This window comes from Aegilops tauschii, chromosome 7 (assembly GCF_002575655.3).
Source record: "Aegilops tauschii subsp. strangulata cultivar AL8/78 chromosome 7, Aet v6.0, whole genome shotgun sequence".
In the NCBI taxonomy this organism is placed as follows: domain Eukaryota; kingdom Viridiplantae; phylum Streptophyta; class Magnoliopsida; order Poales; family Poaceae; genus Aegilops; species Aegilops tauschii.
The window spans coordinates 624299374-624314823 of NC_053041.3; the positions used below are offsets into that span (position 1 = coordinate 624299374).

At 44.0% G+C, this 15450-nt stretch overlaps 1 protein-coding gene across 15 annotated transcripts; it reads left to right on the plus strand.

Annotated features, from left to right (window-relative positions):
- Positions 1-9649: 9649 nt before the first annotated feature.
- Positions 9650-15044, plus strand: LOC109736248 (uncharacterized). Of its 15 annotated transcripts, none has more exons than XM_073505466.1 (7): positions 9659-10189; positions 10301-10491; positions 10747-10935; positions 12104-13143; positions 13282-13412; positions 13938-14103; positions 14512-15044. In XM_073505466.1, the coding sequence occupies exons 1-3, from the start codon at positions 9891-9893 to the stop codon at positions 10797-10799; spliced, it is 543 nt and encodes a 180-aa protein (XP_073361567.1). In that variant the 5' UTR covers positions 9659-9890; the 3' UTR covers positions 10800-10935; positions 12104-13143; positions 13282-13412; positions 13938-14103; positions 14512-15044. The 15 variants fall into 15 exon arrangements, with proteins under 15 accessions (XP_073361558.1, XP_073361567.1, XP_073361566.1 ...); XM_073505465.1 differs by having other exon boundaries at positions 10747-10926; XM_073505467.1 differs by having other exon boundaries at positions 10747-10926; positions 13938-14054.
- The last annotated feature ends 406 nt before the right edge of the window (positions 15045-15450 follow it).

The window sequence follows — 15450 nt, forward strand, 5'->3', positions numbered from 1 at the left end:
CGGGCAAAAGTATGCTGGAATGGATCAACCTTATCTTAGCCGGAGCCGTCGGCTGATTTGATTGATGGTGTCTCTCTCATCGCGCCGCCCGGGCACGGCGGACGGAGCCAAAGGCCATGAGCACGACGTGGAAGTCCACGTGCAGTGCACGCACGCACGCCGCCGTGAACTCTCGGGATCCGCCCGCCATCGTACACGTGCGCTCGAGGCTAAAAGTCCGTTCAACGGCTGCGCCGATTTCCATCGCTTATTCGGCCCTTTTCGTTGTCAGACGGCGCGGCATAGGCAAAGCACGTTTCCTCCCTACGGAGGCTTCCAAAATGGCGTGCTGAAAATCAAAAAAAAAAATCATGAATTTTAAAATAATTGAATGAAGTCAAAAGTGTTCATGAATTTCAAAAATCGATCACGGATTTAGAAAACATTCATGAAATTCGAAAATGTATCCGCACAACTGAAAAAATGCTCGTGGGTCAAAAAATAATTGCGAATTTGACAAAATGTTCACAAAGCTTCCATGATTTTATAAAATGTTTCCAAATCCTAAAAATGTTCATAAAATCCAAAAACTGTTCATCAATTTTAAAATGTTCATAAAATTCAAAAAATGTTTGCAAAGTGTTCACCGATTTAAGAAAATATTAGCGCATATATAAATACGTTCGTGATTCAATAGATATTTGTGAATTTGAAAAATCAAAAATAAAAGTAGAAAAATATATATATTCTAGGGCTTCTTGCGTGACTTCCTGTGTGCCATGTTCTTTGTATTTAGGCCGCCCCATCATATTAGGGGTTGCCTTTTTTTAAAATGAACCGTGTTGTAGATACCTTGCCTATATACGAGCAACATGCAGTGGCAATAACAGGGCAGTAGATGTCCTCGTCGGCAGTGACGGCGACAACCCTTCTCCCGTTGAGGCCGTCGCGAGGGTGGGCGCTCATCCTCTTGCCCGGTCCCGATGGGGAGGAGGAGAAGGGAGGCGACCTGCGAGCTTCCAGCGCTCGTCCTACCGAGTGCCAAGGGGGTGGGGAGGAAACAATGGGCGATGTGAGGTCGAGGATGGGGGTTAGGGCGAACGCTAGCGACGGCGGCGGCGCGACGGCAGCGGGTGTGCGGGCGGCTAGGTTTTGGAGAGGGGGGAGGGGGGAGAGTGCTGAGACGGATAAATAGGATGGTAATCTTAGGTGTCCCAAATTGTGGGTGGGAGCGATTTCGGCCAGCGCATGGTTGTTTAGGCGTCCACGGTGTATGAATATTTTTCAAAGGCGGTTGTGTGGCGTCTCGATGAAGTTACAAACCTACCACGGTTTAGACCTCTGGACATTGGGCCGATAGGTTTCATGGGTCAGAGTTTGGACAGTAATTTCCTTCCACCAAACATTGGTATCGCGCGGTTTCGGGTGACGAGAGGCTCTTTTGGCGCCTCGTTCCATATTTGAGGGCAGAAGCATTCATGTTTAGAGTATTCTTAAACTTTTAGGATCGACCTAAATAAACCTCGTTAAATTTGACCTTGTCTGTTTGAAAACCTCATTAAATTCGCTTCTTTTGAATTATTATTTTTAAAACGGAGGCAAAAGATTTGCCTCATCGATTAATTAAGAAGAAGAGAATTGCCCGGTTAATTAACGGAAAACCGGGCGAAAACCGATACATATAGATCACATGCGGACTACTCGCTAAGAAAGAAACTCCATGACCTCATGGTCAACCCGACAAACATACATAACACGCAACAACCACAAACCCTGGCACTTCTATGTCGCAAAGAAACCCTCAACAAAACCAATGTTGAATACATCAGACGCCAAGAAATCCACGGAGACGAGCCACTCGGAGATGGAGAACGAAGAGACTGAGTATCCTCCATTAAGCAGCCGCAGACACCTTATCAATGGTGCCACTCTTCTTGCCTATGCTCCTGAGAGCCTTCTTCAGCTTCTTTATTTTGCCTGTAGAAACCTCATCCACTAGGAGGCAAGCAATCACATTGCGAGACCCAGGACAAGTTGCCTCCAAGGAGGCGAGCAAACGGTCAAGCTTTTTCACAAAGACCACCTCGTCAATGCGTGCCAACATAGCGTCACGGTCAAAGATGGGCGACCGAATGGGCTTCAGCGCCTCAGAAGTAGCTGCCAAAGCACCTATGTCATCAACCTCGGCACCCACGCATGCCACCTGGGCAACAACCTCAGGTGAGAGAGCAATAGCAACGTCCAAACCTCCATGGTCCACATAGACGAGTGGCTGACTGGGCTCCAACGACAACAGTGAGGTCGCAGTCGGCATCGCCAAGTCCCCTCCAAGCGACCCCATCTCCTTAGGAAGCACCATCGAAATAGGCGAAGTGGGCTCCCCACAAAGCTTCTGCAGCTCAGGCATAATCTGCAGCACCGGAACCACGACCTCGACGACCGCTTCACTCCCAGAAGCAATCGACACAATGGGCAACGGCAACTGACAAGATGTAGCACGAGGGGAGATATCTCCATACATGCCTACTTCCCCATCGACAGAACCAACCAGGATCTCAGGGGACGGGGACAAATCAGGGGCAACCCCAATCTGAAGCTCAAGCAGCGAAGACACATCCGGCACCACCTCAAGTTTGGCGAGAGCGGCCTCTGCTCTCACCAAAACACTCCCGACTCGCGCAACGCAGTCACGAAGCTCAGTGCAAAGCAGATCGGTCTCCTTCGCCAACCCGATTTGCTGAACATAACACTTTGAAGATCATGTAGATCTCACAGTAATAGGCTACATCGCCATTACCTTGTGTATGCTACAATTCAAATATAAGGAATACACAGAAAGAACATGCGGTGCCCCCATGTTTGGTTTTGGTAATTGATGACAATCTCTATGGACTAATGGTTGCCTTGAGTTATATTTGAAGGATTTGTCCATAGGCATTTCTTGAAGTCCATGTGTTGGTTTCAAGGAGTTTATGTGGTGACCAAGGTGTTATTAAGGAATTATCCAAAGATTGGTCATGTGAGAGTTGAGCTTATTGCAAGCATGTCTTGAAGAAGAAGATTGTGTGATCATTCATGTTTACCTTCAAGACATCATACAAATGAAGAGAGTTGGAAGGATTCAAGGTTGATCAAGACTAAGTCAAAGAGTGAATCAAGTTGATCAACACACAAAGCGTAGAAGATGTACCAAGAGGGATCACGTGATCGCATGGTAAGGTAAGCATTGTCCTTTATGCTTTGTGTACTAACCCATGGTCTACGTGAGAGTTCTATGTGGGGTTAGGTATGTTTCCATGGGCTTGCATCAAGAGGAAGATATTATACAACCCATGGAGGATGACATCAAATGGTGTTCGTCACCAAGTTTGCGTGTGCAAGTTCAAGTGGAGCATCATCAAAGAGATCTTATGCTTGAAGCTTGCCGTCCATTGTGGTGACAATGGATTTGTGAAGATGTGCCGAAGAGTGGCTCACCCATAGTGGAGTTGGGGGAGCAATCCACTAGTCTTCACCGAGCCAACGCAATCAAGAAAGGTGGTCCATCTTGAGGGAGTCAAGATCGTCATCATCTAGCTCAAGTGGACCATGTGCAAGGAAAAGGTTTGCTCTTGATAGGTTTTCTATTTTACCGGTCTCATGATGGTAGTTGGGAGACCGGGTTATAGGATCGATTGCCGTACTATCAAGGGGGGCTCCCGATGAGTAGCTTGATCGTATCGTTCATAGAGAGCTCAAACCATTGCATCCTTGCATCATCTTTATTGGTTCTTGTTTGGTTCTTCTCTTTGTGAGTTTTGGAGCTTATGGTCATCTTGATGACAAGCTCGAGTTCATCGAAAGCGGAGTTCACTCGCATCTTCTATGATGTTTTCGATGTTGGAGGTTATGCCGGTTCTTCTCGGTTGGAGGTTTCACTCGCATCTTCTATGATGTTTTCGATGCTGTTTTGATGCTACTCGTCGTCTTGTTTCCAACAAGCTTGAGTTTGCTCAATTCGGAGCTCATATGCAGAAGTTATGGCAGTTTTGGTTTTCCGTGGAGTATACTTGTTTTCGTGGAAGTGGCTTTAGGATGGTCCCAGCGGTAGTACCGCTTAGGGGTCACAAGCGGCAGTACCGCTCCGCAACGGTAGTACCGTTGGTGGGTCCTCAGCAGTAGTACCGCTACGGTACCAGGCCCTACCGCGTCGACTCGAGGGGTCATTTTTCGTGTCGGATAGTGCGGTACTTCGCAGCGGCAGTAGGGCGGCAGTACCGCTCACGAGCGGTAGTACCGCCCAACCACCGCGGCAGTACCGCTCGGGTCTGTCTCTCTCCTGCCCTCCTAACTCCACGGTAGTACCGCCCGGGGAAGCGGTAGTACCGCTGTTCTCAGCGGTAGTACCGCTGCCTTATGCGGTAGTACCGCCCCTGCGGGGCTGTTTTGGGGGTAACGGTTGGATTGTTCCCCCCACTATATAAGGGGGTCTTCTTCCCCAATGAACCTTATCCTTTGAGCTCGTGTTCTTCCCCCATTGTTGACCTTCTTCGAGCTTGCTAACTCTCAATCCCTCCATGGATTCTTGCTAGTTTTTGAGGGAAAAGAGAGAGGAGATCTAGATCCACATTTCCACCAATCACTTTCTCCTCTTTGTGAGGGGAACCCCTTGGATCTAGATCTTGGAGTTCTTGGTGTTCTCCTTCTTGTTCTTCCTCTCATTTTCCTCCCTAGCATTAGTTGCTTCGGTGGGATTTGAGAGAGAAGGACTTGGGCACTCCGTGTGCCCTTGCCATTGCATTTGGTGCATCGGTTTGAGTTCTCCACGGTGATACGTGGAAGTTACAAGTTGAGAAGCTTATTACTCTTGGGTGCTTGGTACCCTTGAGCTTGTTCCTCTTGCGTGCTTGGGCGCCCTAGACGGTTGGTGGTGTTCGGAGCTCAATCATTGTGGTGTAAAGCTCCGGGCAAGCGTCTGGGTCTCCAATTAGGTTGTGGAGATTGCCCCGAGCATTTTGACGGGTACCGGTGACCGCCCCCAAGGGTTGCCAAAGTGTACGGGTTCGGTGACCGCCCCCAAGGGTTGCCATTTGTACGGGTTCGGTGACCGCCCTCAAGGGTCCCTTAGTGGAATCACGGCATCTTGCATTGTGCGAGGGCGTGAGGAGATTACGGTGGCCCTAGTGGCTTCTTGGGGAGCATTGTGCCTCCACACCGCTCCAAACGGAGATTAGCATCCGCAAGGGTGTGAACTTCGGGATACATCGTCGTCTCCGCGTGCCTCGGTTATCTCTTACCCGAGCCCTTTACTTATGCACTTTACTTTGTGATAGCCATACTGTTTCTTGTCATATATCTTGCTATCACTTAGTTGTTTATCTTGCTTAGCATAAGTTGTTGGTGCACATAGGTGAGCCTAGTCGTTGTAGGTTTTGTGCTTGTCAAATTAACCGCTAGGTTTATTCCGCATTTGTTCAAGCCTAAACCGTAATTATTTTAAAGCGCCTATTCACCCCCCTCTAGGCGACATCCACGATCTTTCATACACGTTGGAGGTAATCGCTTGTCGAGAATGACAAAGCGTAGACCTCATAGTAAGAGGGGATAATCTGCAAATGAGCAGTAGATCCCAACTCATTACCTTGTGATTCCAAATATAATGAGGGAGAAATATTCAAAAATTTGCAAGTTTGGTGTGCGAGAGAAGATGATCTGGATCGCTAAAACATGTTCAAGAGAACTTGATGTGTGGTAAACACATGGAACATGTCATACTTCCCAGATGAAATCCGGTACTTTATTTATATTATCAATCCATTACATAATATAAACACACTAATAATTACACAAGTCCTAATCAGATGTAATCTAGAACAGGACTAGAATGTAACACTACAAGAAATATGTCAACTAGTGACCTTCTGTCAGTGACCCTGAAAGAATTGGTCATATATCTATGACCATTTGAGACCAATTGGTCAAAAGCTGTTCGGGGGCTCCAAACCCTAAACTATAACGACCATTTTGGTCAGAAAGGTCATAATTTCCTTACACGAAATGGTCATAAAGCAGATAACACTGGTCCGCTGCCTTATTTCTAGCTGATCATGACCAATATAGATGGTCATAACCTTGTAAATAGTGGTGGGTTGCTATGACTAGGCGCCACCTCATCAGTTTTGCCTATGTGTCATGTCCATGTGGCAGTTTTTGCCCTAGGTTGTGAAGCAACCTATATTTCAGTCATTCCCAAAATTCCCAAAAAAATCTCATAAATTCTTTGGGTCATATCTTCGTCAAATATGTAAAAAAAACCTTCCTTGCCTAGTTCAAAAATAATTCAAAAATATTCATTTTCCTATTTTGTTCAGAAAAACACTTTGTGAAAGAAGTACCACTTTGGCATGTCCAAATGGTATCCATTTTCTAAAGTGCTTTCCTATGCCCAAATAACCATCCTCCACCAAATGCCAGCTCAATCCATTCATTATTTTGAGCCCAGCTTCAACATTCGTATTTATGTCCAGTGTGGTACTTTGCAAAGCAAGTACCACCTAGGCTCCTCCTTTTGAGCTGAAAATTTGTGAAGACGTTCTTCTTCGTAACTGATCATCCCCAGCCAAAACTCACGCCCATTAGCCATGTGCATTTCCCGTACCGCTAATCAAACACTTGGCTGCTTATTCATGTTTGAGCATCGATCGGTCTCCTCGTGAGAATCTTATGTTGTGATTTTCTTCCTAGCACCTACCTGCGGAGTGCCCAACCCACTAGACATGCCTAGGTCTCCCAGAACATATGGCAACGCCACGGTCACGCGGTGACCACGCGGCGGGCATGCGAGTTTACGCGGTCTAGAGTTGGGGCCCTCGGCCACCGTGACGTATCGCCACCAAACCATGTATTTATGATTAAATAGGTACTTATGTAACTAGAAATGATTTTTGGAAAAAATAAAGAGCAAACTATGAGGCACCTACAGTTCAAATTTGACCCGCTTCCTACTAAATCGGCGGGAACTTGTCTTTTTCACCAGAGGTGGATCAAAACTTTTAACACCCAACCATTTTGTCAATTGTGCATTATATATGGCTTAGTATTTTATAAAATTGATTAGGTCCAATTTTACAATAAATATATGGTAGGTCCTTCACAAAAAAACTCATTTTGGGCACTCGAAAAAATGGAAAATGAATTTTTCGTCCAAAGAAAATGAAAACTTCCTTAGGGAACATTGTTTGTCATTCCAAGATGCACCCTTGTGCATGATATGAGGTCATTTGAACAAACTATGCCATGAATGTGGCCATAAGATTGATAATTTGGCTGAAAGCCATGAATCTTCACACATGATAGTTCATTTCTGAGAACACTTTTTTAAAATAATTACTGTATTACAAGTTTGTTATTTTTCCTAGTAACTTGGTCACATATAATGACACAATGCGAAGGTTTTCCAATTTTTTGATTTTTTTGATTTTTTTATGCCCGTTTCAAAATGCGGTCAAAACGGCGGGAATGACCGTTCCTAGCTAGTGGTTGAATCTTGGAATTTTTTTGGTGTTTATCTGATTAAATAGATACTTTTGTACCTAGAAATGATTTTTGGAAAAAATAAATAGCAAACTATGAGGCACCTACAGTTCAAATTTGACCCGCTTCCTACTAAATCGGCGGGAATTTGTCTTTTTCACCAGAGGTGGATAAAAACTTTTTACACCCAACCATTTTGTCAATTGTGCATTAAACATGGCCTAGTATTTTATAAAATTGATTTGTTCCATTTTTGCAACAATTATTTGGTAGTTCCTTCACAAAAAAACTCATTTCGGGCACTCGAAAAATGGAAAATGAATTTTCCTTGCAAAGAAAATGAAAACTCCCTTAGGCAACATTGTTTGGAATTCCAAGATGCACCCTTGTGCACAATATTAGATCATTTGAACAAACTTTGCCATGAATGTGGCCATAAGATTGGTCATTTGGCTTGAAAGCCATGCATCTTCACGCATGATAGCTCATTTCTGAGAACACTTTTTAAAAATAGTTGGCGTATTACAAGTTTATTATTTTTCCTAGAAACTTGGTCACATATAATGACACAATGCGAAGGTTTTCCCATTTTTTGATTTTTTTGAATTTTTTATGCCCATTTGAAAATGCGGTCAAAACGGCGGGCTTGACCGTTCCTAGCTAGTTGTTGAATCTTGGAAAACTTTGGACGTTTCTCTGATTAAATAGATACTTATGTACCTAGAAATGATTTTTGGAAAAAATAAAGAGCAAACTATGAGGCAACTGCAGTTCAAATTTGACCCGCTTCCTACTGAATCGGCGGGAATTTGTCTTTTTCACCAGAGGTGGATCAAAACTTTTAACACCCAACCATTTTTTCAACTGTGCATTAAATATGGCCTAGTATTTTATAAAATTGATTTGGTCCAATTTTGCAACAAATATATGGTAGGTCCTTCACAAAAAAAACTCATTCCGGGCACTCGGAAATTGGAAAATGAATTTTCGGTGCAAAGAAAATGAAAACTCCCTTAGGCAACATTGTTTGGAATTCCAATATGCACCCTTGTGCATAATATAAGATCATTTGAACAAACTATGCCATGAATGTGACCATAAGATTGATCATTTTGGCTTGAAAGCCATGAATCTTCATGCATGATAGCTCATTTATGTGAACACTTTTTTAAAATAATTTCCGTATTATAAGTTTATTATTTTTCCTGGAAACTTGGTCACATGTAATGACACAATGCGAAGGTTTTCCAATTTTTTGAATTTTTTGAATTTTTTATGCCCGTTTCAAAATGCGGTCAAAACGGCGGGCATGACCGTTCCTAGCTAGTGGTTGACTCTTGGAATTTTTTTGAGGTTTATCTGATTAAATAGATACTTATGTACCTAGAAATGATTTTTGGAAAAAATAAAGAGCAAACTATGAGGCAGCTGCAGTTCAAATTTGAACCGCTTCCAACAGGATCGGTGGAAATTTGTCTTTTTTATGAGAGGTGGATCAAAAAGTTTCACACTCAACCATTTGGTCAATTATATATTAAATATGGCATGATATTTTATAAAATTGTTTTCGTCCAATTTTACAACAAATATTTGGTAAGTTCTTCACAAAAAACCATTTTTGCCACAAGAAAAATGATTAAAAATATATAGAAAGATAAAAAATGCGTGCAAATCGGTGATCATCCATAAAATGGGGTCTAACTTGAGTGAAAATTTTAGTTGTACCGTTTTGCAAAATATTTTGATAGTTGCTTCACAAAATTCCCCTAGTTTTAGTACTTAGAAACTATTTTAAATCACAAAATTTCTGAACCAATCAAGGCTCTTCTCACGGATCACCCCACTATTGCCGATCTGAACCGTCCACATATGAAGGATCCAACGTCTATCATTCACCTCTCGGGTCATAGCAACCCAACCCAAACCCTAGCAGCAACCCAATCCCCCTCTCCCCGAGAACACACCCGCCGCCGCCTGTCTCTCCCCGATCCAGACCTCTCCGTCGCCGCCCAAACCCAATCCCCAACCCCGAGCCGCTCTCCTGAGTGCGTCGAGCCGCCGCAACCGCTGCTGCATGCCGCTCTCCTGAGTGCGCCGACCCGCCGCCGCGCCCCTGCTTTGTCCATCTGCATCGCCCGCATCACCCAAGCCCTCCTCCAAATCTCTCCCCGATCCAGACCTCTCCGTCGCCGCCCAAACCCAATCCCCAACCCCGAGCCGCTCTCCTGAGTGCGTCGAGCCGCCGCAACCGCTGCTGCATGCCGCTCTCCTGAGTGCGCCGACCCGCCGCCGCGCCCCTGCTTTGTCCATCTGCATCGCCCGCATCACCCAAGCCCTCCTCCAAATCTCTCGTCCTCCCTCTCAATCTCCTCCTCCCTCTCAATCTCGGCATCCCACCCATGGCGCTCCGCGCGCTGGACAACGCGTTGCCGGCCGCCGTGGCGGACCAGCGCCCCAAGAAGGCCGCCAAGCTGCTCTCCACGGCGCCTACCGTCGCCGTCGCCCGCTCCCCCACCGGGAGTGGAGCCGACCGTGGAGTACGTCCGGTCCGTGGACCTGCTGCCCGTCCTCGGCCCCAAAGCCCGGCCGCCGGCCTCGTCGCCGGGCTCGACTCCAGGGACTGGGTCATGGTCTGCGAGGCCCTCAACGACGCGCGCCGCCTCGCCATCCACCACCCCGCCCTCCTCGCCCCCATCCTGTAAGTTCTTCGATCCCCTCTGTCGTTGCTGCTCTTGGCTTCTATTTTGGCGAATTCCGTTGGGGATCTGACCCGAGATTCTTCCGTCCGTCCGCGGGTGCTGATTGGCAGGGAGAAGGTGGTGCTGGGGATCTTGAAGACGGTGAAGAACCCGCGCAGCGCCGTTCTCAAGACCTTCGTGATGGCGTGCACGGACGTCATCGCGGCCTTCGGCAACCTCTGGTTGAGCAGCAGCTGTAGCAGCAGCTTGTCCAAGCCGATGCGTGCCATGGCCACCTCCATGCCGCCCTGCCGATGCACAGGTTGAATGGATCGATGTCCAGCGTTGTTAGCACCCTCAAACTTGAGCGCGCATGCGTTGCTCTTGCTACTCTGTTTTTAACGGAATGATTAAATCTTTTTGAGGGTTTTTTTACAGCACAATATTCTCTCTCTTTTTCTGTGGGTGGAGAAGTTGTGATATCTCAGTGTGAATGAGTTAATGATATCTCAGTGTGTCCTTTAACACTTGCTTACCATTTTACCAAGCTCATTCACATTTAATGTCCTTGTGGCAGCCAGCGCCATGAAGACTGCAACGCCACTAGCGCAAGACCTGCAGCTGGCCTAGTCTTGTTTTTACTCTTGGTTTTGCCTCACGGGATGCACGCTTAATTTGCTTGGGCAGCGATTAGTTCAGTTGATGACTTGTACCTGCTAATCACCAATGTAGATTCAGAACACATCATACAATCATAGTAAGTAAAGTAAGCAGCTCATATCTTAAGATACACATACACATATCTCTTGTTTATATACAGACCAATGTGTACACGTGACGCAGCTTTTAATTGCTACACCTTGGCTTAACACATCGACTGCTTACATTACATTACATAGCTGATCAGATGATTAATGGCCTGAATCATTGGTTGAGTTTAGGTCAAAAGCATCTGTATGCCAATAGTTTTGATGTTGTTTTGTGCCATATACTTCAGGGAACAGTTAACTCATTAATTAAGATGCCGACGTACTATCAACCAGATCTGTTCACACACATACTTTAGTAACCAGCTCCATTAATCATCTGATCAGCTATGTAAACTAATCACTGAACCTGGAAATTATGCGCTTTGATAGAACACGGAAACTAATCAAATGCAGAAGAGTAGTTTTAGTTTGAAGAAGTTTACTTTTGTCAAATTGTTAGTTTAATTTTTCTCAGGTACTATTGAGTTCAGTTTGAAATGTCGCAACTTCAGAATTCTGGGAACTTTCCATAAAGTTTGCATCAGTTTAGTGGGTTCACCTATATTATGTTGTTGGAAGCTAGTTCATGATGAATTGATTTAACTCTCTACTGGAATATTAGTGTTTTTTTTTTGCATGAGGAATATAGTGTATTAGATGATGTAAATTTGTTTAGGTTCAGACCTATGCTTCCTCCATTGTTTTGTAGAGTTGGCCAATTTTAGATGCTGCATAATAACCTTTAAGGCTATGGCCAATTTTAGATGCTGCATAATAATCTTTGTACTGCATAATAAAAAATTGCAGTACCAAAGATGAATGGTCGATTAGTTTTAGCTTCAAGCCATTTTAGTATATTCTTTGTACATGTGGCCTGTGGCTATAACTAGTTTGCTGTAGTTCATCCGTGATGTCCAGTAGCTATGAGATCCATGGGATGCCGATCATTCGAGCCACGTAACTTATTCAGCTTTCACTCTACAATCTTGCTAATTTAAAGTCAGTGGGGGGCTTTCCCCCACTGTCCATAGTTCCTTAAAAAACTTATTCAGCTTTGGTCATCCTCATTTGCTATGCTAGGTATAATGTGAACTCTCTTCTGAATTTGATTTGTTCCAGTTTGACTTTCCTAAGTTTCTTTTCTTGTTAGCAGAGCTTACACTATCTTTCTATACGTGCCGCCAGATTCGAGGGTGGAGCCCGAGCCTCCACTGGAGCATGGATCAGCCGTGCAGGAGGTGGAGCTCCGCATGGATCACGACTTGGTCGTCGTGGGGGCCTGGACCATCAAGCTCGCGGGCGAGATGGACGGCCTCGGCAACGGAGGCGCGCGTGAGATCCTGGGGTTGACCAATCCACGGGGCGCCAGATCTTCCCTCGGGGTCGCCTGATGTAGCCATACTGTCGCCGGATTTCCTCCCCCCCCCCCCCCCCCTCTCTCTGTGTGTGTTTTTCTGTCAATAGCTAGTAGCATAAGTTGGAGCTGGCTGTACCAGGAACTTAATCTGCATTTATTCAACTAGATCAAGTACAAGTACATTAGTTCGTAATCTGCTATTAATACATCTCCTAGTCATAAATTTCCTGAAGTAGTGCATGTATATATTTAGGTGCTGGTTAATTAGAAAATGGATGTGATTTCTAACATGATTGTTCTAGGCTACAAGATATATCTCTATTGGTTCATCTTGCTGTAGAATATGCCCCTGTTCATTCATTTATGTGTATTGCTATTTGCCTCTAGTGACATGTGAGAAGCACTCATCTATATGTTTATATTTTGAGCAGCTGGTGTGTTTTTCTGTCAATAGCTAGTAGCATAAGTTGGAGCTGGCTGTACCAGGAACTTAACTGCATTTATTCAACTAGATCAAGTACAAGTACATTAGTTCGTAATCTGCTATTAATACATCTCCTAGTCATAAATTTCCTGAAGTAGTGCATGTATATATTTATTAGGTGCTGGTTAATTAGAAAATGGATGTGATTTCTAACATGATTGTTCTAGGCTACAAGATATATCTCTATTGGTTCATCTTGCTGTAGAATATGCCCCTGTTCATTCATTTATGTGTATTGCTATTTGCCTCTAGTGACATGTGAGAAGCACTCATCTATATGTTTATATTTTGAGCAGCTGGGTACAACTACAGTTGCAGAATCATCCAGCCAAATTTTGGGAGGATGGCATAAAAGATTACATAACCCATGCTTTTGAAATCATGGTAAGCTTCACAAGCCTGTAAGGTGTTTTCTGTTTTCAAGCGACTTTACATCAAGTTAACTCTTTATTGTTCTCTCCACTTATTTGTACAGCCAAGGATGCTTACTTAACTGTATAGCTCTTTATTGTTCTTTTCCAGGTATTCTATTTATGCTCCATCCCGAAATCTATTGTGCGCTGCTAAGTCCATGAGGCGAAGCGCTCACTGCTTGACCATTTCTTTACTGAACTGGGAGTGACCATTTCTTTACTGAACTGGGAGCAACAGAGGCAAGATATTCGAAACAAGTTGAAGTCCTTTCGATTCTTGATTTCTAGCATACACATGCAACCTGATTGGTGATGTTACTGTAGATATGATGTAGGTTCAGTGCTTACTATTTTTTGATGTGATGCATGTTACCTTTGTTTCTGTCTATGCCTTCTTTAGTGTTTTGCCAGCTAACTAGTCTATTGGTCGTTTTGAAATATGAAGATGCATGTAAGCACTGTTGCTGGCACATGTCTTATCCCTTGTTTTGTCACTAGCATACACTACAATCCCTTGTTCTGTCACTAGCATACACTACATTTTTATTAAAAGGGGGGCATATCATTTGCTCTATATAATAGTGCTGATTTTGTGCTGATATGAACTTACAACAGTATTACATTGTAGTGTATTCTGCATGTTGTTGTATCACTAGTTTCATGCTGCCTTCTCATTTGAACCTATTACTTGTTTTTGTTTTTATCCTTGATTAGTATCAATTGTTGTATTGTAGACTTAAAATTGTGGTGGTTCCTCTTTTACAGAAGCTCAAGTGTGAAGTGTGAAACAAGTGTGAAGCCGTGAAGTCCTACCACTACTAGGAAAACGGTTTTTAACGACGACATATGTGGCCGTTAAAGGTCGGATTGTGGTCGTTAAAGGTCATTAACAACCACAACCTGCTGGTCGTAGTAGGCTCCGTCGTTAAAAGTATAACGACCACATACCTTCTGAAAAAATGTCTTTTTGCTTTGTATCCGTAAAAAAGACAAATTTCAGTGTTTCTAAATAGTGTTTTACGACACAATTTTTTGTCTTGTTTGCACAGGCCACAAAAAGAGTTATTTTACTGTGAAACTTTATGGACACACATAGAATATGAAGACGTACCGGTGCAACCTTTTTCAGACTTTTTAACATTCAGAAATGTGTTTTTTGAAGTGGGTTCATATGTACCCGGTTCATCCATGCACTTTCCATCTCGGAGGGCTCCAAACAGTTTAGATCTTTTAGTATCAATGTGTGAAACTAGACAGTACTCTCGGAGTACTAACTGGTCTGTCAATCATCATATTGGCTAGCTTTTTCTCAGTGGTGCTCTCACTTCTTTTCCTGCAGATCTGTGGTTGCACGCGTGCTCTGTCTCAGAAAGGAGGATGTGAAGACTCTGCAAGTAGAGCTGCATAGAACAACAGAGCAATGCCATGCAGGGTGGTCAAAATGTCAAGCCAAGTTTGGCATTAGCACTGCACAGCATATGTTGTGCTATCTATAGAAGAATTGGTGCAGAAAAAAGATTAGGCCTTAGTGCCATGATGGGGCCGTGTGCTAAATTATTGCAGAGAAGCTTGATTAATGATGAGGTTGATGCTATGCCTACCTAGATCACATATATTTATAAATTGTTATTTGCCTTGTTCATGATAGCAGAGCTGCTGGCTTGTAGGGTGATAGCAAATCAAATCTGGATAGATCTTTGGTGGTGCTGAATTAGTACATATGACAAAATTTGTCTAGTCTGGATGTCTGAATCTGCCTACAAAATTATGGCAAAATCTGTCTAATCTGCGTGTCTGAATCTCGCCAGGTCGGCCATGTACTTGGTTACTTTACCTTATGCCTAATGAAATAGTAGATCAGTATTCTAATAATATGTCAACAGTTTTTTTTCTTGGTTTGGACTTTGGAGTAACACTTGAACTAGTAGCCACTGGTTTCCTCTGCTTGATATTCCATCTTTTTTGAGACTGCAAATAGCATGCCAAACTGGAGCAGCACTGCCTCCCTGCAAACAGAGAGAAAAATTGCAGCTACGCAAGCTTAGTTGCACCCCTGAATCTCCTGGCAAACACTGAACTTGTTTTTTCAGACGAACAGAACTCCAATAATTAGTCGATTCATTTCTTACTGCTCTGCAGTGCCATGTAATAGCACAAACATTTCCTGAGCACAAGAAAACATCTCCCGAGCACGGCTCAGATCTGGACATGTTTTGCAATTATTTATGCACAGAAAAACAGTTTCCGAGGCCAGACCAGATCTGTGCAGCTGTGAATA